We start from the raw sequence: 27780 nt of genomic DNA, 5'->3' as shown, positions 1-27780 counted from the left end.
GAGGGCAGAAGGGCAGTGATTTATAGTCATGAAGAGAGTTCCCAAACTGAAGAAAACATTCAGTTTTGGAAACAGAACTGTTCTCAACTCCTTGCAAGTAGGAAGCAAGATTTTTGCATAAACGGAGCCTTGGACTCGGGGAGGGTCTCGTCTGGGCTTCTTCCTCTCTTATTAGGAGCTCTTGGGGTGTATTCTAGAGGGCCGGGCCACGCAGACATAGACAAACCACCAGTGAGGCTGTGCAAGCGGACACAAGGAGTCCTTTTATTACAAGTGATGCGAGTGACATGCTCTGGGAAATGGGGCCCTCTGCAGTCGGGCACGGTGGCGAGCAGCAGCAGGGTATTGGCAGCCAGGACCAGGGCCTGACGCTTGTCCTTCTAGGGTCCTGCCCTGCGCCGGGCAAGGCCGGAATAAAGTCAGGTCGGTTTCTCAAAGAGGTACTCGAGATCCGGGGCCCGCAACCTCTGCTCTTTGTTCTTGTTTTTGGCAAAGTCTCTCAGCATCCACATGACGTCGTTTTCAAAGATCTCAGGGGCTGGCTTTGCTTCTGCAGAATAAGAGATGGCAAGGGGATAAGGCAGAGCCCAGGCCCTGCACTGACTGGGGCTTGCTGCCTCTGGCATCAGCAACCCCAGGCCCCCCCACTGAGGGGACTGAGTGTGGGACTGAGGATGTTTCCCCTTGTGTTCAGCAGGTATAAAACTCCCCAGCCGGCGCCTTTTTTTCAGAGAGGGACTTTGAAAAGCTATGGGGGAGGAAAGTGGGAAGCGCCCAAGTGGACAGCACTGAGCCTGCCTGGAGTTAGGGAAGACCCCAGTTCAATCAGCTTCTTCCTAATTGTGTGACCCTGGGCATGTCAATCCACCTGTCTACCTCAGTTTCCTTAACTATAAAATGGAGTTACTAATAGCACTGACCTCACAGGTTTGTTGAGGATTAAATAATATTTGGAAAGTGCTTAGCACAGTTCCTGGTGCACAGTATGTGACATTTGCTATTATTATTTGCTGTGGTGATTTATTACTATTATCACAGGGTGCCTTGCACACAGATGGCCCTGAGATTAGAATTGATTTTGTCATTTTCTTATCAACCCTATTTATAAGTGGCTGTTTTTATCCTGTTAACTGCCTAGGTCATGAATCTTTTTTTTTAAAATAATCTTTTACTTTTTTCTAATCATGTGTAAAGAGTTTTTAACATTTACTTTTATGAGATTTTGATTTCCATTTTTTCTTTCCCTCCTCCCCAAGACAGCAAGCCATCTGATAGGGATTATATATTAAATGCATCACGTTAAACAAACTTCCATTTTGGTCATGTGAAAGAATAGAACTCAAGGAAGAAAAAAAATAAAACATAGTGAAACAATATGCTTTGATCTGCACTCAGATTCCAAAATTCCTGATCTGGATATAGAGATTTTATCATGAGTCTGTTAGAATTGTCTTGGGGGACTGTCTATCATTGTTGAGCATCACACAATGTTGCTTTGGCTGTATGTGTGCTGGATCGGCTCATTTTACTCAGCATCAGTTTATGTAAATCATTCCAGGTTTTTCTGAAATCCAACTACTCGTTTCTTGTAGAATAATATTCCGTTACATTCAAGTAACATAGTTTGTTCAATCATTCATCAACTGATGGGGATCCTTAATTTCTAATTCTTCCCCACCTCAAAGAGAGCTGCTATAAACATTTTTATACACGTGGGTCCTTGTTCATTTTTTACGGTCTCTTTGGGATACAGACCCAGTAGTGATATTGTTGGATCAAAGAATATGCAGTTTTATAGCTCTTTAAGCGTAGTTCTAAACTGTTCCCCAGAATGGTTGGATCAGTTCACAGCTACACCAAGGACGCATTGGTGTTCAATTTTCCCACAACTTCTCTAATATTTCTCATTTCCCTTTTCTGGCATATTAGCCAATCTGATAGATAGATGTGAGATGATACTTCAGAGTTGTTTTAATTTGCATTTCTCTAATCAATAATGACTTAGAGTATTTTTTTCATGACTATGGATAGATGAAAAACTGCCCATTCATATCTGTTGACCTTCAATCACGATTCTTGGTCTCTGTACTTAGCTCAGTCTTCAGCTGGGATATAATGTGTTAAGTTTAAAAATCCAGCTTTCCTGCTCATGTCTTGCTAATCTTGGGGACTGTGTGAGAAATCGAGGGATTTTGGATCTGATGTCTTTATGCCACCCAGGCTATCCTCCAAGGGATGTCTGCTTTGCTATTTAAGAGTCTATGATGCCAGGGCAGCTAGGTGGTGGCTGTGGAGAGAGTACCAGCCCTGAAGTCAGGAGGACCTGAGTTCAAATCTGCCCTCAGAACTTAACACTTCCTAACTGTATGACCCTGGGCAAGTCACTTAACCCCAATTGGCTCATCAAAAAAAGTTTATAATGCCAAAGAAGTCACAAAAGAAGGAAAGGGACCCAAATGTGCAAAAATGTTTAGCAGCTCTTTTTGTGGTGGCTGAATAAGCTGTGCTCTATAAAGGTAATAGAGTGTTACTGTTCCCAAAAAATTGATGAACAAGGTTTTTAAAAAGGCCTGGAAAGATTTACACAAACTGATGCTGAATGAAACAAGCAGAACCAGGAATACACTATACACAATAACAGCAAGACTTTGTGACGATCAACTATGAAAGACTTGGCTCTTCTTAGCGGTTCAACGAGCCAAGGCAATCCCAGTAAGCTTTGGATAGAAAATCTGCATTCACAGAACAGAGACAGAATATACACAAACCCATTCTATGTTCACTTTTTTTTTCTCTCCCAACATGACTCATAAGGAACTATGTTTAAAAAATGAATACACATGTATATTACACACACATGTACAGTCTTGAGACACCACCTCACATCTGAACTCAAACAGAAAGCATTTTTTAGTCTCAGGAGAGGACGTTATCCCCCATTACCAAACTTCCAATCATGCTGTTCCCTATACCTCAGCTCTGTCAACAACCATGTGGTCCTTAACGCCATGTCACCTACCCTCCTCTATAAGACTGTTCTTTTACTCAGCATCTCTGGCATTAACAGAACAAAGCCGCCGACCCATTTATTGACATCATACGTGCCAGAATCTTGCTCTGAGATCTGCCTTAGCTCAGCTTGTTGTTAAAACTTCAATTGCAGCGGTGCTCATGGACAAACAAATCACATAGCTAGAACCTGGGAAGACTGTGCCAGCTACTTTCATATTCTAAGAAGTTCTTTCTGAGAACAGCAATCTCACTCCTTTGTCTCTCCCTGTTGGATAGAAGTTCCTTGAAGGTGGGGCTTTTCTAGCTTTTTAAATGTATCCCCATGTGGAAAAATTGGGACACTGATGCAGTGTTGGAATTGTGAACTGATCTAACCATTCTGGGGAGCAATTTGGAACTATCCCCAAAGAGTTAGACCCTTTGACTCGGCAATATTAATAGTTGTTTCCCAAAGACATTAAAAATAAGGAGAAAAGGAGCTATTTGTACAAATATAATTATAGCAGCTCTTTTTTTTTTTTGTGGTTTTGAAGAACTGAAAATCAAGGGGACGCCCATCAATTGGGGAGTGACTGAACGATTTGGTATTGATTATAATGGAATACTAAAAAATAATATTGCAGTCTGATTTCAAAAAATCTGGAAGGACATGAACTGCAGAGTTCAGGAGAACACTGTACAGTGACAGCAATATTATAAGACGAAGAACTGCGAATAATAGCTATTTTGATCAAAGACAATTCAAAAGACTCATCATAAAAAATTCTTTCAGGGGCAGCTGGGTGGTGCAGTGGATAGAGCACCAGCCCTGAAGTCAGGGGAATCCGAGTTGAGATCTTAGCTCAGATACTTAACACTCCCTAGCTGTGTGACCCTGAGCAAGTCACTTAACCCCAATCGCCTCAGCAAAAAAAACAAACTTTCAGTCTTCAAAGGAAGAGCTGAGGCGGTTTGAATGCAGATAGAAACATACTATTTTTCACTTGTTACATTTCCTTTGGGTTTTCTTTTATATCATGACTAATATGAGCATATGTTTTGCATGATTAAAGATGTATAATCTATAACAAATTGCTGTCTTGGGGGGGAGGGGGATGGAGGAAGAGAAAACAATTTGGAACTCAATTTTTTTTTTTTTAAAGTAAAAAAGTTTTTAGATGTAACTAGGGAAAAACCTGTTATTAAAAAAAAAAAAATGTATCCCCAAGATTTAGAACAGGACCACGTACGACTTAGCACTTAACAAATACTTTTTCATTCTTTTGTTGTCAATAGAACAATGGCGATATTCATGCTTAGTTCTTAGGCAGCACTGAGTGCACAGTGTTTAACACTGGTGTGGTTTAGTGGAAAGAACCCTGGGCTTGGAAGTGAGGCCAACTGAATTCCCATCCCAGTGGATAACTTGTGACAGGGGTAGCCTTGGACAAGTCCCACTACTTTAGAACCTCAATTTCCTCATCTGTAAAAAAGGGACAAATTCGAACTCCCAGGCAAGTATTTTGTGAACCTGAGTGCTCTGGAAATGTAACCGAGAGCTTGGATAATAAGGTAGGAAGAGGAGTTCTTTGTCTTCCGGTTCCCTGGTATTCATGCCTCTCCAGAAATGCTCCAGAGAATTAAGTCAATATGTTAGAGTCCTCTGATCGCCTTGTTTACATCTAGGGACACTGAGGACCAAGGGGCCAAGTAACCTTAATCACAAGAATTAGTAGCAGAACCTGGATTTGAACCAAAGCCAGCTCTTCAGAGTCTCTGACTCTTGCTCTTTCTTGGACACTAGCGGCATCCAAAAAAATAGGAGCTACTACAGGAGTCTTCATATTGACAAGATCTCAGGTTCTCCAAGTAACAATATATATTATTTTATGCTTAGCCAACAAATTAAACAGAACTTGTCTGAATGAAAAGACAAGGCTCAAACATAAAACAGGATTAATTTTTAGAATGTTCTTTTATGCCTGTCCCACAGGCTGCCTAAAAGGGCAGCAGGCCCATCTCACATGGAAGTCGTAATCACATTGGCTGGAGAACCAGACCATCTGGGTTTGCAGCTTGGCTTGGCCACTGTTCATGTGAGCCTCATCAAGTCACTGAAACCCTAAGGAAGGTAGTCCCTCCCCACCCCCAGCTCTAACCTGTATGGTGACGCCTTCTATGTCCACGTATGTGGCATGATGGGGACGAATCAAAGGCCAGGATTACTGTGTCTGCTCTAGGAGTTGAAATACAAGGGGCAGCTTGATACCCCAGGGAGAGCCAGGAGTTACTCTCTCTTTAAGACTCTAGTTCTCCGGATACAAAACTGGAAGTCAGAGCAGATAACCAGTGAAATTTGCTGACTCTAAAAATCACGGGCTGAGCTCTGGTCAAGAACCCAGGAGAACAGTTTTTTCGTGGCATCAGCTAGCTCCCAAGAACCGTTTTGCTGTGTGCTAGGTGTTCACCAAGGGAGCACAGATTTCAAGGCAGAAGGGCCCGTGGGCCTTCCGGACCAACCCTGTCATTTCACAGAGGATGCCTGGCTCAGAAACAGCTTGTGACCATCACATTGGAACCCAGGTCCCTGGTCCAGGCTCAGATCCCCAGGACGTGACTGCCACGTGGCAGTACCTGTTGCCCAGTAGAAGATATCCCAATCATTGCTGGGCTCATTGATCAGTCGGTCATAGAGGTTCAGCTGCCTCTCCGTCATCTGGTGCAGATTCTCCTTGGCAAAGAGACTAAAGGAAGACAGGAAAAAAGGTGATTCAGAGGGGCTGAGTGGTCCCAGGCAACAAGAGCAGATCCTTCCACCTGTACTCTGACAGGTGGCCTAAGGGCTCCCATGTCCCTACCTGAGGAGGATGCAGTTCTCCAGCATGCCCCGCTTCCTGCTCTCGTAAAGCAGGCGAGCCCTCTTGGTTTCAATGGGTTCGTCTGTTCGCTCTTCCCATGGGGGTAAGGAGATTTCAAGCATATCTTTTTGAGAGTCTGCAGGGCTGTCCCCTCGATAAAACCGTCTTGACAATGAACTACTCACGCAGGGAGATACAATACTGTGCCTGGACAAGGCAAAAAGCTGGAAGAAAAAAAGACAAACCCAGAATGAATCAAGCTGCATGTAATGCAATTCATTAAGTGTTTATTAAATGTCTACTACGTGACAGGGACTATACACTTAAAGGAATATGCAGATTCATAAAATATTGAACTTAGATGGAACACAACTGACCACTGGAGGGGGAGGAACTGGAGACAGAGGGAATAGCTAGCTACACTCCTCCAGCGAAGACATGCTCTAATTCAACAACCTACAGCTGTTAGGTCAAGGCCCAGTGCTGAGTATCAGGCAAAACCCAAATAGTCTCTGACTAGGAAGAACTCCATTCTATAGAGAAGGGATCCTCAAACTACGCCTGTGGGCCAGATGCAGCAGCTGAGGACGATTATCCCCCTCACCCAGGGTTATGAAGTTTCTCCATTTAAAGGCCCACAAAACAAAGTTTTTGTTTTTACTAGAGTCCGGCCCTCCAACAGTCTGAGGGACAGTGAACTGGCCCCCTATTTAAAAAGTTTGAGGACCCCTGCTATAGAGGGATATAACAGATGAACAGAAAAACAAAACCAAAGGGATCTTCAATAAGAAACAAACTCTAACAGCTCTGGGGGCAGAGGAGAGGAGAAGGTAGAAGGCGCATGAAGAAGAGGTCTCTGAAAGGCAAGGCTAAAGAGGGGATGATGGTTTGCATGTGAACAGATGTATGGCAGTGTGAGAAGGAAATACAGCATCGAGGGACCAGCTGGTTGTCTGGCTTGGCCGGAATATAAAGAAATGTTAGGGGACATTGTGAAATGAAGTCAGAAAACTCCTTTTTTGGTTCTTTGTATGTGAAATATTAATGTTTGTTGATGTTTGTCAAGTCCATAATAAAGAGTTTGTCAAAATAAAAGATAAAAAAAAATTTAATGTGGAAAGTTAACTGTCAGGCAGAGGAATTTGTATTTTCTCCTGGCGGTAAAGGATTAGCAGCTAAGGTTTGAGAGCTGGAGAACAACATAGCCATGACGCATGGACCCATACAGAGACTAGGTGGCGAGGGAACTGTCCAGGGTAACAGCAGGAAGGGCCAGAAAGAGGCAAATATTCATGGGAAGAGAGAACAGACATCAAACACTATGCAGACTTAACAGGCCTTTAGACTGATCAGATAGAATAGGAAGACACGTCAAGGAGTTCTCAAGGTTAGGAGCCTAAGGAAACTGGATGTGGAAGATACGGGAGTCTGGGCAGAAGTCATGTTGCTGAGTGGCAGAAAATTTAATTTTGAGTCAGAGAACCTGGATCTGACTCTCCCACTGGACATTCTAGTCTCCAAGTATAAAAAGAGCTTGAATGAGATAATCTCTAGGGGTTCCTTCCCAGTCTGAATTCTGATCTCTGACCTCCTACCAGTCGTGACTCCCTAAAGCCTCCTTTGGAGTTGGAGGAGCAGGCTTCAGAGCCAGTTCTACTCTTCCTCTCATTCTCTGGTTGATTAATGGTCCAAGGGCAGGCACAAAAAATCCAAGCTCTGGGGAGGGTACTGAACGAAAATTGCTCTAAATCACAATTAGATATGCAAACTAACACAACTTTGAGCCTCATCAAACACTGTCAAACTCATCAAGACCACCACAGTGAGTCAAGGACTGGCCAAGGGCTAGATCACGAGCCTGGAGGAGGAGCCTGCCATTAGATAAGCAAGTCTGGATTTGCACTAGGGCCTGCCTGCCTCCGGACCACTTTTATGTTCACCCACTAGAATTCCTGCAAGAAACCAAACAGCCTGAGGACTGAGGGGAAAGAAAGCCATTAACCCCTCCAGAAGGGAGGCTTTGGGGCAGTTTGACAGCGGGGAGAAAAAATAAATGCCCAACTCAAGGGCAAACCTAAAAGCCAAGCCCCTGCCTAACAAAAGGGCGGGGCTGAGTGCTCTCCAAATCCCCTTTCCCTAAAACTCCCGAGAACTGTCCACAGGTGAAAAGGGGGCGCCCCTGGGCGGAGAGGGATCCCGGAGCAGACTCTGCCCTAGGACCGCCCCTTCCCCTTAGTCACCCCACAGGACTGTGGCCACATCTTTCCCAGCTCGGCCCCCAATTTTAAAACCGCTCTCCGCCTTCCAATTCCACCGCTATTTGCATCTTAAAAGAGCTCCTCCCCCAATTGGGAGTGGTGGTGAAGGGATAAAGCTCCCATCCCCCACCACGGCGGAGCAAGGGCATGGAAGGGGACCCAGAGGAGATTAAGGCCTCAGAAGGGGACTTCTCGGGCGACCCCACTCAGTGCTGTCCGGCTCGTCCCCGCTGGGGCCTTTCTCGGCAGAACGACTAGCGGAGAGTTTTATGAAAACTGAGGCACCCGGCGTGAAGGGATCCAGCCACAGTCCCTCAGTACGGACTGAGCCCCTTGAAGGTCTCCCTTCCCCGGCACCGCACGGGTACAGCGTCCGAACCCCGGCCAGGCCCGCGTCCACTTCTTCACCCAATCTGTTCCCAAATCCTGTCTCGCCAGCATTTAGCAGGCCCCGAGGGCTCTGGGAGCACAGAGACACAAACAGCGCCTGCCCTCCGGGGGTTCCAGTCTAATGGGAGACCACGTGAGCGGGCCGGGGGAGGCTTCCGGTCCCCACGGGATCCGCCCCGAGGCTCCAAGGACTGGCGAGTTTGGGGGCTCCGACGGCTTGCTCTGACAGCACTGCAGGAGAGCCTCAGGGGGTTTCCGCTATCAGGAGCCACAGGCCCATTGGACAGAAAAACAAACTGAGGCTCGGAGCGGCCCCTAGGGGGCAGCACGCATAAAACGCTTTGCAAACGCCCAAGGACGTCACGTCCCGCGACCCTCGAAAACACCCGGGGAAGACTGGCGAAGCAACCGAGGCGGGCCCACGAGCCTGGGTACGGCCGTGCCGGAGCCGAGATTCCATCCACGGTCGGCCTCCGAGTTCGGAGCTGGAGAGGACATCCTGCCCGGTCCCTCGCTTTGCAAATGGGGAGGTCGAGACCCGACCGAGGAAGTCGAGGCTCCCCGGGCCTTCATTCCAGGCAGGCCCTTCTCTCCGCGGCTCCGCGACCTCCCTCCGCCCGGCCTCGGTCCACTCTCCTCACCCGAACTACAGCCGCCGCCGCCGCCGCCGCCGCCATTTCCGCACAGGCCTGGCCGGAAGCGCTTCTGTCCACCACATCCGGGTTCCTCGCGCCGGCCCCGACGCACCCGCGGAGCCTCGGAGAGGAGGTGGGAGAGGCGGGGCCGGGCGCGCGTGCGTGTGCGTGTGTGCGTAAGGCGGCGGCACGCGTGACGCCAGCGCGTGGCGCGAGGGGGGGCGCGGCGGCGGCGGGAGCAGGGGGCGGGGCCTGCGGCCGGGCAGAGGTTCGCGCGCTTCGGGCCTAGTCGGGACTTGCCGCCGCCATATTCCCGGTAACGGGGGCGCGCGGCGGGGGGCGGCGGGGGCCGGGGCGCAGAGGTGGGAGCGCGAAGGCGGCGTCGGCGCGAGGAGCGGCGGGGCGGGCGGGGCGCGGAGGGCGGGCGGCGGGGCAGGGCCTAGGCCCAGGGACGGAGCCCGCGCTGAGGCGGTGGCGGAGGCGGCGCTGGGGCCCGGTCAGTCCGGGGCGGCGCGCGGGGGGGAGGGGAGGAGGAAGGGAGGCCGCGAGCGCCGACAGACCCGGCGGGAAGGCCTCATGAGAGCTCGGGCAGCGGGCGAAAGGGGGGAAGGGCGGGCAGAAATCGGGCTGCGTGGAGGACAGACTCCCCTCTTTCCCGGAGAAAGCGGGCAGCGGGCGGGACTAGGCCAGGAGACGTGGGGGCTGGGGGGAAGAAGGCGGGCTGCGGGGAGAGGAGGGCCCCGCACCCCCCGCAGAGAGGAGGGGGGCGGGGAGGGCGAGCGGACTGCACGCAGAAGCCCCGTCGGTGGATGGGGCGCGCCAGCACCAGCACTGACCCGTGTCCCTCTCTCCGGAGCGCAGAGGCAGCACCGCCACCTTCCTTCCTCGCGGCGCCCCCGGGGTCTCCGAGCCATGTCGGAGGGAGTGGACCTCATTGATATCTACGCGGACGAGGAGTTCAACCAGGTGAGGGATCCCCGCGACCCCTGACCCCGGCTAGGGGGGAGTGGGAAGCCGGCGTCCAGCAGGAACCGGGGGGCCAATGAAGGGGGTGAACCCTGCCCCCTCCCCCCGGGACACGCTGGGGTCCTCCCTCCCCCTCCCCGATACCCCAGGGGCCTCCCTCCCCTCGGGACAACAGAGAATGAGCTCTGAGCGGCTGGGGGAGGGGGGCGGGCCGCCTGCCGGCCTGGGCAGGAAGATCGTTGGAGGGAGTTTGCTCTGAGAGCACTGGGAGAAGGGGCGTGAGGGCAGACTTTTTTTTTTTTTTCCCGGAAGAATCTTATTGGGATGTGGCTGAAAACTTTAGTCTCTGTCTCCCGGCCCGCGAACGCGCGCCCCGCTAAAACGTAGTCCGTTGCGTCCTGGCCGAAGTTCGGCCGGCGCCTGGGCCGGGAAGGCTGGGCTTCTGGCCCCCCTAAGTCCCCTGAACCCCAATTAAGTCCTCAGGGAAATGGAAGTGGCGCTGACTATTTGGTCTGGAGCCGCCGGGCGCCCGAAGGGTCAGGGTCCGGGGGCGCGGCCACGACGTCCAGTCCGGGATTTGGGTTGTGGGCCCCTCCCACCCTGCAACGTGCCTGACTGAGGAATGGGAGCAGAGTCCTGGGGGAGGGGCCGTGCAGGTTACCGGGAAGCCCGGGGCCTTTGGGGCTCCCCCTGCCCCCAGTAGGGAATGGGGCCCAGCCTGGAGGACCGGGCCTCGGACTAGGGCTGCTTGCTCAGGCCCTGTGCCCCAGCCCTTGGCACTCAGTTGCTGTCCGGGTCGCTGCTGGAGGGACTCAGCGGGGCTTCCTCCTCCCGAAACTTTTGAGCAGTTTCCCTGCCCGGAGTTCTTTTCCTCGGTTTCATTCAGCGTTTAACTTAGAAGAGCCCTTTTCTAGCTCTCTGGAAGACCCATGGTGGTTGGGGGTGCCCCTGCCCATGGGCCAGGAGAGCCCCGAAGCTCGGGGACTTGTGGCTGAGAGAGCTGTCTTGCATGGGGTGGGCTCCTTTTAAAGGAAGCCAGGCTGATAACCGATTGGGACCTGCCGAGGGAGTACCCACCCAGCCCACGTTGTTGGAGGCTGCCAGAGTAGGTGCCCGCCGGGCAGAGCTGGCCCAGGCCCAGGACTCCTTCCCATACATACTGGCTCCCAGGAAAGAGCTCCGTGTTATTCTGTGACTGTCTCTTGCAAATCAGGTGGCAGCTTGTCTTCCCACTGCTGTCCTTGGAAATCCCAGCTTTTCAGAGATTCTTGTTTTTTGTTTGGGAATTGGGGATCCATGTCAACTCCCTTGACCTCGGGTGCTGGAAGAGCTTCGATTTCCTGTGTTTTGTGGGTAGATCCCAGCCCAGTGGCTCGCCATATGTCCCTGTTCAGCCATGGATGCCAAGCTCCCTGACAGCAGAAGCTGTTTTAGCTTGGAGCTAGTAGCGGGGCTGCGGGCCTAGGAGCGAATGCCCTCTGTAAGTAAGTCAGGGAAGGAGCCGTCTGGGAGATGGGTCCTGCTCTGCTCCCCAGCCTTAGAGGAGGTGTTTGATTATCATCCAGGCAACGTGGAGGCCGCTTGTTTATGTCTGGGTACCTGAGGGAGGCTTTACCCTGCTACATTCACTCACACGTCCTCTGGCATCAGAGGTGTCTGATAGCACTTACTCAGGGCTTGCTAGGTGCCAGGCACTGTTTGCTTTGTGCAGGGTCAGGGTTAACCGAGAAAGAGCATTGGGGTCACTGGGCACGCTCTGTCGGGCAGAGTGGAAACCCCAGACAAAGTGTTTTTTGGCAGTTTTGTTTTATTTTTTGTGTTGGTATCCTATTGTCCCTGGCACGCAGTAGGCACATAATAAAGGTTTGTCAGTTGATTGATGTTAAAAGTATTCTTACCTATAACCTTTTGAAGGTTTTTGACATCTAACCTAAACAATGCTTTACATGGATCTGAATGACCAAGATGATAGCTAATTTGGCCCCACCTAACCACAGCACATTTCCATTTGCATTTGTTGCTGTTTCTGATGTTCTCTTCCCATTTCTTCACACCCACCTGTTTTTGGTGCAAGATCTTAATCTACTATCTTGACCGCTTCTCTTCCTTGTCCTGCAAGATACTTTTGATTTTTAGTTTGTATTCACTTTTTAAATTGTTTGGCCCTGTTTTAATTTTCGTCAGCTGGACTATACATTTTAAAGCGCATTTTGAACTGTTTAGTGCAGGAAACAAATCACTATAGAATGTATGCCCCAAGAGTAAATAACCTTTCATTATATAAGGCAGAAAAATCAAGAACCAAAGAGGGATTTTGAAAGTCAAGATAAGCTTATGATGAAAAGTAAGAGAAATAAAAATAACGGAAGAAGGGAATAATTAGTTGTAATCTGCTCACGTTTTTGGTGGTCTCATCTGTGGCTTAAAAAAAAAGCTAATATATTTATGCATCACCTTTACCTGCAGATGTAGTTTCCTTTTCCCTTCCCCAAAAGTCATACCTTGGAACAGAATAAAAAAGAAAGAGCAGTTTGATAAAAGTAACCAATGTATCAGGAAGGTAGCATGGAGTATGGTGAATGGGGGGTATCCAAAGATCTGGCTTACAAGGAGCTTAGGCGAGTCTGGGCCTCTATTTCCCTTTCTATAAAATAGAAATTGAACTAAATGGTCTTGTTCAATCTCTGATCATGGGATCAGCTATTCTTACCTCCAAATTCTATAAAGGAAAGGTAGGAGCTTTATATATATTTTTTATCCCTTCCCTGGAACAGGCTTCTCCCTTCTGTTCAACTATGTTGTTAACGACGTGTATGTTCTTTTGTTTATTTTGTCATTTGACATCTATTCATGTATGTTTTCCCTCAGAATTTTTCATAATCCTATTTCTTTTAGCCACGTTGTATTAACTACGTACCACAAGTTCCTCACTTGATGAGTAGCTACTTGTGTCCAATTTTTGTTGTTGTTTTTGTTTTTGCTATTATAAAAAAGTCCTCTTGTGAATATTTGAGTGTTTATAGGACTTTGTGTTCTCCTTAGAGTATATGCATAGCGGCAAGAACTCTGGGTCAGAGTTTATTGGACATTTTATTCAGCTTTGGCTTAATTTCAACTCACTCTTGACAATGGTTGAGCCAGTTAATACCTCCTCTGAGAGTGGGTTTGTGAGCATGCTTGCCTTTCCCCTTCATTATTGGCTTTCTCCAATTTTTAACCAAAAAACAAAACAAAAACGACGGCCGGTACCCCCTCCCAGCCTGTTGAGTTACTGTAGCACTTGACAAAGAATATAACAGGCATCTCACTTATCCAGCCCCAAGGTGTGTGGTGAATTGGGGGGGAGGGGGGGAGAGGAGGCAGTCACCAGTCATTGGTTGCCTCTCTCCATGATCTTGTAAGAACTTCTTGTCTCTGGCCCTGAAGGTGAAATGACAAGAATTGGTTTCTCTCCAGAGTAGTAGTGCCAGCTCCCTTCAGGAAAAGCCTGCTGGGCTATGTTGGTTACTTTCTAGATTTAGCTGTACCACAGGGTAAGTCAGGTTTTCCAAATTTCTTCACATGTGATCTTCTAATAAAAGCCCTCCGTAACATTTCTGGTCTGGGTGTTCGGGTGCGCGCCTGTGCTTGCAGCATTATAAAACGTCTGCTGTCTGTCATCTCTTTGGAGGTGCCTCTCAAGCATGCTCCCGGGTCTGGGTTAAATGCTGCAGGTCTGAAGAGGCTAGAACAGAGCCGGGGGTATGGGAGGGGGACTCCTCAGTGACATTGCTTCTGCCTGATTTATTTTCATGAACTGATAAATGATTTTTGGAAAGAAGAGGCCATTTTTGTGAGCTTTAAAATTTGTGTCACATTTCAAAAGTACATTTAAGCCAGGGATTCCTAATTACTTTGAAATTGTACCATGCTGAGAAAACTGCCTTCTTGGTCCCTCCACAGAGTCTTTTTTGGCATTTGCTACATTAAGCGATTAGTTTGGGGCCTTCTTAATTTATTTTTAAGAACTTCACGATACAGTGTGAAACATTTTTGGGTGTTGCTAATGGGTTTCAGAATTCCTTATGGAAGCTTTGTGTTTAGAAAGCATTGATGATGTTTGGACCTTTGGGGGGGGAGGGGTTCATTTTGTTTCCTTGCCATATAGAATCCATATCTGACCACCAAGTAAATTTTATACTTGTTTTGGTCTTTATCCACAGTGTACCTACTCAGTGTCACTGTCATTGGCTAAAAGCATTAGAGACCAAACTAGCTATGCATGAAGAGATTTTCTAAAACTGTTTAAATTATTGGGGTTCTTCTCACGTGCTCGATCTCACAGGAAAGTCAGTTTTGTAGTTTGTCCTAAACAGTCCATCAGAAAGCTTGCCCTTTGTGAGTTATTCTGTTTAGATGTCAAATGAGGTGAAGCAGGAGAAACAAGACTGGAGGGGAAATCCTCCCTCAGGTCACTTCAGCAGAGGTCTCAAGAACAAAAGTTGCTTAAGGTCTGGGGCTGTGTCTTCTCGGTCTGGATCCCCAGCACTGTGATAAAGGAGCTGCTTGATTTTTGAATTCATGGACGAAGAATCTGTTGGGTGCAGCTTATTCTTGTTTTTATTCTAAGTCTGCCGACAGGCAGTCCATCGACAGCTGCCTGAGCGATGCTTTCTGGTTGTCTGCCCTACAGGATTGGTGAGCTCCCCGTTGGGGAAACTCACTCGATTCACCCCCTCATCCCCTAGGACCCAGAGTTCAGCAATGCCGATCAGATCGACCTGTACGATGACGTGCTGGCCGCCAGCTCGCAGCCTTCCGACGACCGAAGTAGCAGTGCCGAGCCACCGCCTCCCATCCGACAGGAGCAGTCTCCCAAGCCCAACAGCAAGTCGCCGGCGATCCTGTACACGTACAGTGGACTGCGGAATAAGCGAGCCGCGGTCTACGTGGGCAGCTTCTCCTGGGTGAGCCTGGATAGCCAGCAGCGAGCAGGGTGGCCATGGGACAGACTAGCGCCTCCTAGAGCTGCCTTGAGGTTGGTCATGGAGGGGATGCCATCTTCAGAGTCTACTCTCAGATGATCTCAAGTCCTGAGAGTGGGGTCAGGTTGGATCCGCCTCTGGGCGGAAAATCCTCAGGACTTGAATGGTGCTGGAGAAAGCAGTGATTGAGTGGGTGCGGCTATTTCTGTCATGCTTGCCGCCCCTGACCCTGGGGCTTTATATCTAGCAGGGTCATCTCTGGGACGAGCTTTCAGTGAACACCTTGAACTCTTGGTGGTCATTAGATGGTCCTGTGATAATGGTGGGTGACGGGGATCAAAGGCCCTCGTAGCTCTAGTACGCTCTGGGTAGGTGGTGACTCTTGTTCTGCCAAAGTCATTTCTGTTGTATGGTTTGGGCTGGTGGGGGTGGCGTGGCCACACGAGCAGCTTTCTGTACTCAGGGAAAAGCTCCTGGCTGTGGTTCCATCTTGCTATTCAGAAGAAGACTCACAGTCTTGCAGTAACCACCCCTTGCACTGATGGTCATTAGCCAAGGCACTCTGGAGGCCATGGTGAATCGGCCTGCCTTCACCCCTGGAGGGGGGAGGGGGCGGGATGAGAGAGGATTTTCGGGACACTTGCCTTGACTGCAACAAGACTGGTTTGGGGCCTTGTAGGGATATTCTTTGGGGCCGTGGTGGTGACTGGAGTTGTGGTTTCAGGGACGGGGGCTGCTAGAAACCTTTCAAGGATCTCTCCAGCCTCTGACTTCTCTTTTCTGCTTTACCTGTCCCAGTGGACAACAGACCAACAGCTGATCCAAATCATCCGTTCTGTGGGCGTCTATGATGTTGTGGAGTTAAAATTTGCAGAGAATCGAGCCAATGGCCAGTCCAAAGGGTAAGCACTGAGCGGAAGAATTTCTCTTCCCGGTGACACCCCCCCACTCCCCCTTCCCGAGAGTCTGTGTCATTCTGGATCCTCAGCCAGATGTGGCTAGTCCTGCCCCGCCTCTGCGCCCACGTCCTCCCAGCCAGGCCAGCTTGGAGGCGCTTTGTGCCGAGCCGTGGAGGGAGGTGCTTTGAGGGTCGTGAAAACGGGAAGGCTGGGCCGGCCCCTGGCCGAGCCTTCTCCAGCTGGGGGTCTGCCCGGGACATCCCCAGCGTTGGCGCTCTTCCCCTGTATTCAAGCGGTGGTTCTCTCTCGTCTGCTCTCTCCTCCCCAAGGTATGCTGAGGTGGTGGTGGCCTCTGAGAACTCTGTCCACAAACTGCTGGAGCTTCTGCCAGGCAAGATTCTCAATGGGGAAAAGGTGGACGTGAGGCTGGCCACCCGGCAGAACCTGTCGCAGTTTGAGGCGCAGGCTCGGAAACGTGAGTGCGTCCGAGTCCCAAGAGGGGGTACGTGGAGATGGTCTGTATGAAGGGGAGAGAGGGGAGGGCTTCTGCCACGGTGCGGGATTAGCCTGCAGCGTAAGGGAGGCGGGGGGCGGGGGGTTCAGTCTCTGGGAGGATACCAGGTCAGCCCCTCACCGGGTCCAGCAGAGCACACTGCATGCCCAGGCAAAAGGAGTATGGCACCAGGGCTTGGCAGAGCGGGGTTCTGGGCCTACCTCACACCGAAATAAGCTGTGGGCTCGCTGGACAGATCAGTCGATTTGGACCTCAGTTACCTCGTCTGTGAAATGGGGGGGTTGGACCAGATGGCTTTTAAGGTTCTCTCCAGCCCCCAAATCCTCCAGTGCTGGGAATTAGCTTACACCGGATGGAATTAGTCGAACCCATCCTGGGTTGTAATGTGGAAGTAGTATAGCGAGGAGGTTACTATCCCACTTGTCTTTAGGAGCAGCCACCCAGAATATAATTTCTGTCAAGTGAGCTGTAACTGTGGAAGTTGTTCTGTGTCCAGAGGGTTTGTAGAAAATAAAGCCGGTGCTGTCGTAGGCTCGGTGCGAGCAGAAGGGTGGTCTGCATGGAGAGCCGGAGGGTCTCCGGCATCGTCCGGGGGAGAGGGAGCCCCGAGGGCCAACCTAAGCAACCTGGTCCGCTTGGCAGGTCTAGTTCAGTGGTGGAAACGGGGGTGTCGGGCTTCTAGAGCTTGACGCCGAGATCCCTTAAGTTCATCTGATTCTGTACTCACCAAGCAACCTTCTGATCTTAATTTGGTTTCCCAAATAGGCTCTCCTACTGGGAAGAGAATGCGCTGACCAGCCGACACAAGTATTCCGGTCCGCTTGGCAGTTATATTTCTCATTGTAAATTAATAAATTGGCATTCTGATTTATGAATCAGTCTCTTGTGAGTTTGGTTAGCGTGAATCAATCCCCCAGGGTCCGATCACCCCTGGGTGAACTGATAAAACTCAGTTTCTGAACCTGCAAAAGCTGAGGACCAGACCCTGGACTGGGGGACAGCCACCCTTCGAGGCCCAGCCTGAGACAGTCAGCCGGCCTCAGCCTTGCTTAGCGACAGCGGGGTCCCCGAGCGTTTTCCACCACTGTTTTAGGCCCTGCTTGCCAAGCCCAGCCTGCATTGGGTTTCATCCCCAGGCCCAAGGACAATCCCCTGGCTCTTCTGTAGGAATAGCTCTCTGATTAGACTTGGAGCTTTTGGGTCCTAGGGGTTTGGCGCCTCGTGTTCCGGGCCGGAGTCCCATCCCTCTTCCTTGGCCGCTTAAGCCTTCCGAGGCCCTTTGGTTCAGTAGAGATTCCTGACCCCCCGGTCCCAGGGGAAGCAGGCCCAATCCTCTCCTCCCGCTTCACTCTAGGGGATTAAGATGGTGGGTGCCGCGGCAGCGCTTTCTGGCGGCCATGTCTTCCACGGTGGTCTCCGGAGGTAGAGCTGCTGCCGCCTCTTATGGAGCGGCTACTTTGGGGGCCTGTGGATAGCTTGGGCCCCAAATCTCCCAGGCCGGAAAATTGTTGCCAGGAAGGGAAAGTTGAAGTGTTGAGGCTTGGAGGCTGTGAGAGACTAAGGTTCTTAAGATGTGTTTACTGTCCGAGGGACTCAGGTGCCGAGAGGGGGAGCGCCCCCTGCACCGGCCTGCGGAAGTCAGGGCCGACGAGGCGGCCAGGCTGATTAGATCTCTGGTGTTTGGTGATTGCCATTGCTCCTTCCTGCATCCCTTTTCCCAGGTGCCTCACTCTGCTCTTGTGGAAATCCCCACTGGGGGCAAGGCCAGAGAAAGGCGTCCACGGCAGTATTCTGGGAGCAGGGCTTCCCAGCCAGGGACACGGTTTCTGAGGACCTCTGGGCGAAGCAGCCGAGAGGGATCCAAGTCTCCTGTGGCCCACTTGCCTCTTTCTCAGGAGTCAGGGGGCTTGAGATGGACTGGTGGGCCTGTCGGCCCTAGGCTGTGTTCTGTGGGCAGGTTCTCGTGACAGCCTCCTCTTTACCCCTTCTCTGTTCCTGCTGGCACCCCACCTTTCCCACCCCGATCGCCAGGTTCTTGTCCCTCTCCGTTTGTGCTGTGGCAGGTGACATGTTAGTAGGTGTCGGGAAGGTGAGGGTGCTTTGGCAGTCGCCCAGAGGAAGATCGCAGGCTCGGTCGGAGCTCTTGTGTCGGCTTCGTTTTGCCGAGGGCTCCTGAGGAGGCCTTAGTTCTCTTGCTGGGCCCCCTTCCTTCTGGAAGGGGGGATGACAATCCTTTTGTGAAGTTTAGGAGCGTCTCAGGATAGAGGAGTGACTCATCAAGTGCACCCCCAACCCCAGAAAGGCTTTACAAAGAAATAGGAGCAGCAGAGCCTATGGCCTCTCTGAAGAGTGCCTTGAGGTCCCCTTAGCAGAGTCCTTCCTGGCCCCCCGCACTGCAGGCACCTCATGGGAGGGCCAGCCCCGTGCTCGGCTTGGACTGTGCCGGGGCTGTGTCTGGTGCCGGGGGCAGTGACGCTAGCTCTCTCTTGCTTTGTAGGAGTACCGCCGCGGGCCCACTCCCGAGATTCTAGTGATTCTGCTGACGGACGGGCCACACCCACCGAGAACCTTGTGCCCCCACCCCCTCGAGTGGACAAGCCCCCCAGCGTGCTGCCCTACTTCAGCCGCCCTCCCTCAGCTCTTCCCCTGATGGGTCTGCCCCCACCACCCATCCCGCCCCCACCACCTCTCTCCTCGGGCTTTGGGGTCCCTCCTCCGCCTCCTGGTATCCATTACCAGCATCTCATGCCCCCGCCTCCCCGACTGCCTCCCCACCTGGCTGTGCCTCCCCCGGGGGCCATTCCACCTGCCCTGCACCTCAACCCCGCCTTCTTCCCCCCACCAAATGCTGCAGTGGGGCCTCCGCCAGATGCTTACATCAAGGCCTCTGCACCCTATAACCACCATGGCAGGTAAGGGCTGCCCTGTGTCCTTCTGTTGGAGGGGAGTCCATGGGGCTGCCCAGGCGGATGGGACCCTCGTCTTTTGCTCCTGCATCTCTGCTCTGATCCCTGCCACCTCACTTTTGTATTGCCTTTCCACGGGGGTTCTTGTCGGCTGCTCGGCCCATGCTCTGTGCTCATCCTTCACCCCGATGGGCTTGATGAGTGCGGAATGCCTATGAGCTGGGGGGGAGGGGAGGTTGGAAGTGGGGGACAGTGTCAGGCTGTCCTCACTGGGTGGGGGGGTTGGAGGAAGTGACATGTGAACGAGAGATCGCTGCAACATCATACCCAATAAAGTGCCCTGCTGTACGGTACAGATCTAAGTGCCACGGGCGGTCAGGGATGGTGTTGTCTCCGTGCAGCCGAGAACTGGGCCCCCCGCCCCCGACGGTGTGCGAAGCCGAGTTCGAGGAGATCATGAATCGGAACAGAGCAATTTCTAGCAGTGCCATTTCCAAAGCCGTCTCTGGGGCCAGCGCAGGTAACTGCTTTTGCCTTTGTTTCCATCTCCTGCGTGTCTTCCCTCGTCCTCTGCAGGGATTTTGAGAGGGACAGATACCTCGGGGACAGGTTTGCGTTTAGACTTCTGCCCTATTCCCAGCGTGTTTGGGGAAGGTTTTTTGCTAGGCTAGAAATCATTCCCAAATGTCCTTTTGTGCGCAAAATCCAACTTGGCACCTGGGACAGAGTGTTCGTATTCCACTTCTGCTCTGGGCTATCGCGGGACGTCTCTGCCTTGTACACGTCTTTCTTGACCAACGGACCAACTGATGTCGGCAGAGACGGAGTACTCCGGAATAGCGGGACTCGATCAGATTGGCCGTTTCAGGGTAGATTTCTGACCGGCCGGTCACAAGGTGACCGAAGGCCATCTCGGCTGGTGCGGATCAGGCTCCGGGCCAGCCAGAGTCGGGGGGAGGCCTGGGACCTGCCGAGCCCAAGCCGGGACAGGGTCCCGGGCTGAGTAGTGCAGTCTCACTGCCACCTCATGGGGAGACTCGGGGTGAGTAGGTGCCCACACGAGGCAGGTGTTCATTAAACAGATGTTCGTGTGTTAGTGTGCCTTTCTTGTTCCGTGTTAGGTCCAGGGCTTTGGGCCAGATTGACAACTGGGTGCCAAGAAGAACATTGGGCTGGAAACGTTAGCATCATCCTTCCGGGGATGGTCTTTTCCTCATCAAAGTGCCCTCCTCGGGCTGTTCCCACCTGCTAATGGGGCTTAGAGGCAGGAGGAGTGGGCTCCATTTTTCTCTCCTGAACTTTCTCCTAGAGAATCTTCTCTCACATTTGATTAAATCTTTATCCCGTTTTCTTCATCTCCTGCTGTGTTTCTTGACTGCTCTGTACCTCCCCGTCTCTGGTCTGTCCTCCTCTCGTACGACTAGCTCCAAGTCCTCCTTTCTGCTCCCTCAGAGTATCCTCGAGACCTTGTTATTCTCGGCGGACTCCGTCCTCGGACTCTTTCCTCTCTTACCTTGCCTTCCGTCCCAAAGGGTCCTGGCTGAGGTGCCGTCCCCGGCTCTCCGAGCACGAGTCCTGTGCTGGCCGGGGCCAGTGGGAGCTGGAGGGCCTCGGGACTGGTCGGGCAGTCCTGGGGCGTGCACGGGCACCCCGCTTTGGCTCGGCTTCCGTCTCCTCCCTCTTGGTCCGGTTTGCTTCCGTTGCTCTCCTACTCATTTTTGGCCTTTCCTACCCATCCCGCATCAGGGGATTATAGTGACGCTATTGAGACGCTCCTCACAGCCATTGCTGTCATCAAACAATCCCGGGTCGCCAACGACGAACGTTGCCGTGTGCTCATCTCCTCCCTAAAGGACTGTCTTCATGGCATCGAAGCCAAGTCCTACAGCGTGGGTGCCAGCGGGAGCTCTTCCAGGTGAGTTCCCGATCGTTCTGTTGGTCTCCCCGCCGCAGTGGACCCCTCTTCGGGGTGGGGGAGGGGGACTGGAGGCCCTGACCTCTAGGAGGAGTTCTGGAAGTCAGAAGGTTTTTATTAATGATCGTCATAGGCTAGCGAGGAAATAACGAAGGCAGCTGCATTAAGAAAATAAGTTGGAGTTTGTGTGGGTTTTGTATTCTGACATAAATGGAGACTTGCAGAGGGCAGGTTAAGTCAGATGCTCAGACAGCCAGAAAAGTTCTTGAACATCTTGATGAGAATGCCATTGAGCCTCTCTGGAGAACCCTGAAGAAAGAATCTTTTCCAACAGGAAAAGACACCGGTCCCGTGAGCGATCACCTAGCCGGTCCCGTGAGAGCAGCCGGAGGCACCGGGACCTGCTCCACAATGAGGATAGGCACGAGGATTATTTCCAAGAAAGGAATCGGGAGCATGAGAGACACCGGGACAGAGAGCGGGACCGGCATCACTGAGAAAGGTGAGATTGGCTCCACCCTGGCTACATTTCTTTTGGGGCTTCTGGGGGTGAAACCCCAGCTTGGGAGGAGCCTGCTCTTGGGCCTGGTCTAGTGGTAGGGGGTTGCTGGGCAGGTGCGGCCCCTGCTGCCGCCTCTGGGGACCGGCTGCGCTCTGGCCCCTGTCCCGATTTAGGGAGCCCGGCAGGAAGGACAAAGAAGCCAGTCCAAGTCCTCCCCGTCCCACCCTGTGCGGTGGTCTCACTCCTGCCGGTTGGTCTGTGCCGTGCTAGATTCATGGTTTTGAAAACGGGCCCGTCTATGAAAAAGGACATTTGGGAGTTTAGAGAAGGGAGATGGGGGTGGGAGGGGTGACCTTTAAGAATGGGGGTGTTGGACAGAAAATGACAACCAACTGTTTTTCATGTAAAAATTGAGAAAGGAGAAGGGCTCCCCGTGGCAGCAGGAAGGATTTAGGCTGGTTAATAGGGATACTTGCTGAAATAGAGGATTGTAAAATGAAAGCTATTCAAGAAGGTCGTCGACTGCTTCCTTCGAGGTTTTTAAAACTCAAGCTAAATGCCCGTTTGTCTGGTTTGGACGGTGTTTGCTGTCTGCTTCATGCAGAGCCTTTATGGAAGGCTGCAGGATCCCTTCCCAGCTCTACCCTTGGAGACTTTTCTAGGCCCAAGCTTGTGTTTCCCAGTATTTCCCAAATAGCGCGTTGCAGCCTTGTGGCTATCGTGTATGTCGGGATATTTCTCTGTGTGTTCTTGGAGGTGAAGGGGGTAGAGAGAGTGGTCACCGAAGTAGGAAGGAGCCGGGCCTGTGTGATTATGAAGGTGAAAGGGTGCATGAGACAGGGAAGGCCACTGCTTCAGGCTGCTCTTCCTGCTTGTCCGTAAATTAAGACGTGGCTTGTGGACAGGAGGTGCTTGTCTCTGAGGAGCTGTTGGCGGCAGGTAATAAGTACAAGGTCGGAACTGGCCCCAGAGCATCACCTCAGTAGGCCTCGTCCTCGGAACACGAGGGTGGTTAGTTGGGGGGGAGGGGTGGCGTTAGGAAAGTTTATCGGAACGGATGCCTTTCTGAGCTGTTTCGTGTCTCCTTTGGAAGCTTCCTTTTTGTGCTCCCTGGAGACCAGTGGTGCTGGGAGGCTCTGCTTCTGGGCGAACTGCTCTTTGCTCTTTGCTCTTGGACGGGTCCCGCAGTCTTTGTGGAGTTTGCCACTGTCGAGCTTTGGTAAAGGAATTTTGAGGGCAGCTCCTTTCCTGGGTCACGCTGCCGGGACAAACCCAGGTGTGAACTCTAGACCTTTGTACCTCAATGAGTGACACTCAGCCTGCTCCTTTCCTAGAAGTCGGGGCTGGCTTCCCCATCTTTGGTGTGCAGAACAAGGAGACATTTTGAATGACGCCTGGGCGCCAGTTTGGTTGGTCTCCATCCTGACGGATTTGTGTGCGTTCCCTGGTGCCGTCTCCCCAGACTCTGGCAGGGGCAGCGCGTCCGTTGGAGCTGGCTCCTGTCTGTAAGAGGAGACCGTAATTCTTATTGTGATGAGGGTCTGCTGTGCGTTGGTAGAACTAAGAGCTTGGAGGGAGCCAACCAGGAAGTTCTTATTCAAGTCACATAGCTAATACATAGCAGAGATGAGATTTGAACCCAAGTGCGCTGTGCCATGTTGCTTCTTGATTGAGGGAATAATTGAAGATCTGGCAAATTGCATCATAAGAACTACTAAAGCAACTCATTGGACAAACAAATTAAGTCTCTGCTCTGTGTGAAGCACTTGTAAAAGCTCCTTGGCCTTGGCAAAGAATGATTGATGGTGAACTGCTTCTACCAAGGTGATTGGATTATTCTGTGCAGGAAACAGAAATGAACAATATGGCTTCTTTAATTTTTTTGGTATTTAGTGTTACAAGAGTGAATTGTTCAATGTTACTTGAATATGAGATCATTTAATGTTCCTATTTAAATATCATAGATCTATGGGCAGGTTTCTGCCACCTTGGGCCCTCTTCAAATGTGGGTCCTTCATTAGTAACAGACTTTTCCCTTCGTAGCAGTTGAAGTGAAATTCAGGAGCTATTTGTTCCATTTGCTGTTTTTATGGTGGTCCCTTTTTCCGGTTGGTTCTCTGACCCTAGTGAAGCAAATTGTCTTCCCTCCTCAGAATGAGCAGAGTTAAAACTCTACAGTGCCCGGCTTTTAAATATTTATCCCACTCTGGTGCAGAGGCTCTTAATTCTTGGTAGCTGCTCATAGTGAGAAAGGCCGTGGGACGGCCTGCTCTGTGCTGTCGGACCAGGCTCAGCGCCTTGTTCTAAGCTCTGTGGCCGCCTGCTCTCATCAGAAGATGTGGCCTCAGTCTGGGGAGGGGTCCTACTGACTTTTCACTTTGGGGTCCTATGTATGGGACTCCTCTCCCAAGGATCTTTGGTCTTTCCAGCCTCCACTTAAAACTCACTCCAAGGGAGTCAGCGGTTGGTTTAGAATGAGGCCTATGTATGGGACTCCTCTCCCAAGGATCTTTGGTCTTTCCAGCCTCCACTTAAAACTCACTCCAAGGGAGTCAGCGGTTGGTTTAGAATGAGGCTCCATCTCATTTCCTTTGAAACCATCAACTTCCTTTTTGAGTTTGGCAGGAATACTCAGTAGATGACATTTGCATGTGTACTTTTTTCTGATCACTTGAGGGTAATCTAAGACTGTGGATAGGACGTGATTTATTTGGCCACTTGGTACATTATTCAGGGCTACTCAAGAATGATCTTCAGACTCCTAGAGATAAACTCCTCATTTTTATAGCCATTCTGACCCTTTTGTCTCAGGAAAAACAATTTCTTAGACACTCTTAATCCAGTCTGAATGAGCTAAACTGAGTGAATGGATTCGTTGCTTTGTTTCATCATTACTTCACCTAACTATAACTCCCACCTATAAAATGAACACATGTGTTTTTTTCGATGCTTTGCTACTTTGGAGGGGAGGAGCCTTTAAAATAGGAAAATGGACAGTAGATGTTTGTGGAAGGGTTCTGTAGTATTTTCTGGCTTGTGGATTCTTCATTAAATAACGTGGGACCATCTAGTCAGCTAGTCCAATCCCACATTTCAGAGGAGGAAATGGAACAAAAAGGCCCAGTGACTTGTTAGAATGAGATTCATGCTCAGGTTCCTGGGTTTGCTGTCAGAAACACTCACAGTGCAAGCTGCACCCAGGTGGGCTGGGTGACCTTTGGGGGCCTCAGAGGTGCTCTGGAAGAGAGCGAGTGACTGGTCTCAGCTTGTAGTGGGCGGACGTGGTAGTGGGGTAGAAGTCTGGCTCAGGCTGCCATCCCTTCCTACCTCTCTGCTCTGACTTCCAGTCCAGGCCTCCTCTTTCCTTAGCGCCACACATGTATTTGCTGTATTTGACTTAAGAAGGGAATAGATTTGTGCATCCTTTTGTAATATAGCTGCTCATCCCTTTAACATTGGGGAGGCCTGAAGCCTGTTTTGAATTCTTTCCCACGAGACTAATTAGCCTCTTCTGGGATTATCTGCAGCTTCTCAGCACTGACCAGAACTCTGCCTTTGAGCCTGAGCAGGTCGTGGGTGCCAGCCCCTGCTGCGGAAGACGCCCCCCTCCCCAGGGAGCCATCGTAGCCTGGCCCAAAACAGAGCGGGGGGCTATGGGGGCTGCCTTTTGACTTTGAAACACAACTTGGGTTCTGTTGTGCGCTTGTCCTCGCCCTGCCATTTTTTGAGCCATAACTGGTGCTGTCGCCTTGGGAGAGTTTTATAATCTAACTGGTCCTTGGACCTCGTTTTCCAGTGTGATTTGGAAATGTCTTTGGGCTTTTCCTCCAAGGATACTTTGTGTTTGCTCTCCCAAGCTGGTGGCCCCCCTGCTGTGAGCAGGGCAGGACTGTCCCCAGGATCCCTCGCTGGGCGCTGGCTGCCCCGGGCTCCAGCAGATGGAGCCGTTCCCTTTTCTCTTTCCTTGATAGCGCCTGTGACCAGTCAGCCTCTTGCTGTGTCTCTCTCCCGCCACGGCTTGACCTTGTCGTCCGGGAGAGCCGGCAGTCACACGGCCCTTTTTAAGGTGTCCACAAGAGCCGATCTCAGTAGAGTCCTTCTGAGCTCTTGTCATCATTTGCTTCAGAATAGTCCAGCCAGGCCTTTTTCCTTTTTTTCCTCTCTTTCCGTCATGCAAAATTATGTTCTCTCCTGCTTTCCATAGCATCCTTTGACCTCGTGGGCTTCCTGCTTTAGAAAATGCTGGTGATAATCCAGATAATCCCCAGATAATCAAATATAAATCTCTAACTTGTATTTTCTCTCCCTCCCCCCTTCTGCTGTTCTCATTGCAGGAGTCTGGTTGGAAGTAAATGTTTTTTTTAATGGACTTGCATCTCCTCACCTCGATCAGGACTAAAGGACGGAGGCCGCTCCACCCCTTTCCCCTCTCCCAAGCCCCCCAATTCCCTCCAGACACCCAGGGAACACCTGATGCCCCACCAGACCGAAGAGAGCTTGGCACCCTCCCCAGCCCTCCCCAGGCCCTGGCATGACCCTGCTTGCCTAGGGAAAGGGCTGAAAGACTGGTTGGGGTTGGGAGGGGCAAGAGAAGAGAAAGGGAAGAAGGTAGACTGTAGCTGGGCCCACGATCCACAAATGCTTGGACTCCAAAAGAACGGTGCTTTCTTTTTCTTGGGAACTTGTGAGGTTCGTATTTTTCTGGGAGCAGCTTGAGGCAGGTGGGAAAGCCTCTCAGAAACCCACCAAAGGGGTCCCCATTTTGTGTCCACCTGGGCCTCCTCCCCCTGCAGGGTGGTGCCTCCAACCCCAGAGCCCTCTCAGCCCTTTGGGGTGGACCTGCAGGAAGAAGCATTTTCTGCCCTCATTTGTTCTGCCTTCCTCTCTCCTTGACGGTTATTCTCCTGATCTCCCGGGGAAGGCGTGAGGCCTCCAGCACTCCCAGTTTCCTTGGTCCCATTGGTCCCTTGGCAAACAAGAGACCTGTCAGGTGTCTGCACCCGCCTCTCCCTGCTTTGCTTGCTTGCTGCTCGTGAATTAACAAGCTCTGACAGGCGCTCTTCCCCTGAGCCCTTGCCCCAAGAGGGCCGTTTCCTTGTTTTAGAGGAAGGCACTGCAACACATCCCCACCTTGGCAGCGGCGATCCCAGCCAGAGGCTACAGGAGCAGGGGGGAGAGAGGGGCCTAGTCACTGACCACTTCTCAAAGCTTTTCCTTCCAAAAGAGCCATGAAAGCAGGCGCCTGCCATCAGGCCGCCGGCCAGGGGCGCCGGCTTCCAGAATCGGAAACTGTCCCCGGGATTCTTTGGCCTTTGGCCTCCCCCTCGCCCCTCCAGGAAAGTCCACGAAAGAGCCAGAGCCGAGCTTGCAGCCGCCGGGTTCCCTGGGGTGATGGTCCCAGAGAATCCCACCCATGGCAACTAGGCTTCTCCACACTGGTGGTTCCAGGGCTACCTCCACATCCCCCACAGGGCACCCGCACTTAGTCCGGGCCTTCTCAGGCAGAGGGCACGGGAGAGCCGCGGCCTCTCACACTTCGGTCAGCACAGAGACAGTTCCCCAGGGTCAGAGACACATTCCCTTGGGACAGAGGGAAGGGGTGGTGGCTCCCTCCCCTCGTCCCCCCGTCCCATCCCCACTTCCTCCAAGGAGCCGGGCTTCCCCAGTCTCGAGTGTTCAGTGGCGCTCTTCTCCAGAGAGCAGCTCCCGATGTCTTTTTAAAATGTAGAGAAAACCAAATGAGGTGACTGTTGTTCGAGGAAGAAACCGTAAAATACCAGAAATCCGTTTGCCCGGAGAGTTTGTGTTTTTTTTTTTACTTAATGACACAATTTTTAGTTTTATTTCCAGATAGCAAAAGAAAAATACCTGAGGGAAAAAAAGGCCAAGGCCCCGTCCCCCTGTTGTCGGTGATTCGATTTGTTTGTCTCTTTCTGATAGGTTGGAAATTGTGTAATAAACTTGATGACGCTGTCAATCTTT

At 51.5% G+C, this 27780-nt stretch overlaps 2 protein-coding genes across 6 annotated transcripts; one reads left to right on the top strand and one right to left on the bottom strand.

The window, feature by feature from the left end:
* Window positions 1-232: 232 nt before the first annotated feature.
* SDHAF2 (succinate dehydrogenase complex assembly factor 2) lies at window positions 233-9234 on the bottom strand. The gene is made up of 4 exons (XM_051964212.1): window positions 9139-9234; window positions 5850-6073; window positions 5626-5735; window positions 233-550 (listed from the first exon to the last, which is right to left on the bottom strand). Exons 1-4 carry the CDS (start codon window positions 9172-9174, stop codon window positions 420-422), a joined length of 501 nt encoding a protein of 166 aa, XP_051820172.1. The 5' UTR covers window positions 9175-9234; the 3' UTR covers window positions 233-419.
* Window positions 7526-27780, top strand: CPSF7 (cleavage and polyadenylation specific factor 7). 5 transcript variants are annotated; one of them, XM_051964197.1, is made up of 10 exons: window positions 7526-9265; window positions 9994-10098; window positions 14826-15044; window positions 15861-15964; window positions 16291-16463; window positions 18973-19387; window positions 19738-19901; window positions 21128-21296; window positions 21631-21798; window positions 26133-27780. In XM_051964197.1, exons 1-9 carry the CDS (start codon window positions 9020-9022, stop codon window positions 21791-21793), a joined length of 1758 nt encoding a protein of 585 aa, XP_051820157.1. In that variant the 5' UTR covers window positions 7526-9019; the 3' UTR covers window positions 21794-21798; window positions 26133-27780. The 5 variants fall into 5 exon arrangements, with proteins under 5 accessions (XP_051820157.1, XP_051820161.1, XP_051820159.1 ...); XM_051964201.1 differs by lacking the exon at window positions 7526-9265 and adding an exon at window positions 9344-9448 and having other exon boundaries at window positions 16291-16436; window positions 19783-19901; XM_051964199.1 differs by lacking the exon at window positions 7526-9265 and adding an exon at window positions 9344-9448 and having other exon boundaries at window positions 16291-16436.

Source organism: Antechinus flavipes, chromosome 6, assembly GCF_016432865.1.
Source record: "Antechinus flavipes isolate AdamAnt ecotype Samford, QLD, Australia chromosome 6, AdamAnt_v2, whole genome shotgun sequence".
In the NCBI taxonomy this organism is placed as follows: Eukaryota; Metazoa; Chordata; class Mammalia; order Dasyuromorphia; family Dasyuridae; genus Antechinus; species Antechinus flavipes.
This window is presented reverse-complemented; position numbering and strand designations above follow the sequence as displayed.

Coding starts and splice junctions, on each gene's coding strand:
- CPSF7 (XM_051964197.1), top strand. CDS start 9,020: ATGGGGAGGTCGAGACCCGACCGAGGAAGTCGAGGCTCCCCGGGCCTT. Junction 15,965..16,290: donor GCCAATGGCCAGTCCAAAGG/GTAAGCACTGAG, acceptor CTCCTCCCCAAG/GTATGCTGAGGTGGTGGTGG. Junction 19,388..19,737: donor CCCTATAACCACCATGGCAG/GTAAGGGCTGCC, acceptor TGTACGGTACAG/ATCTAAGTGCCACGGGCGGT.
- SDHAF2 (XM_051964212.1), bottom strand. CDS start 9,174: ATGGCGGCGGCGGCGGCGGCGGCGGCTGTAGTTCGG. Junction 6,074..9,138: donor CGGCGGCGGCTGTAGTTCGG/GTGAGGAGAGTG, acceptor TTTTTCTTCCAG/CTTTTTGCCTTGTCCAGGCA. Junction 551..5,625: donor TATCTTCTACTGGGCAACAG/GTACTGCCACGT, acceptor CTTATTCTGCAG/AAGCAAAGCCAGCCCCTGAG.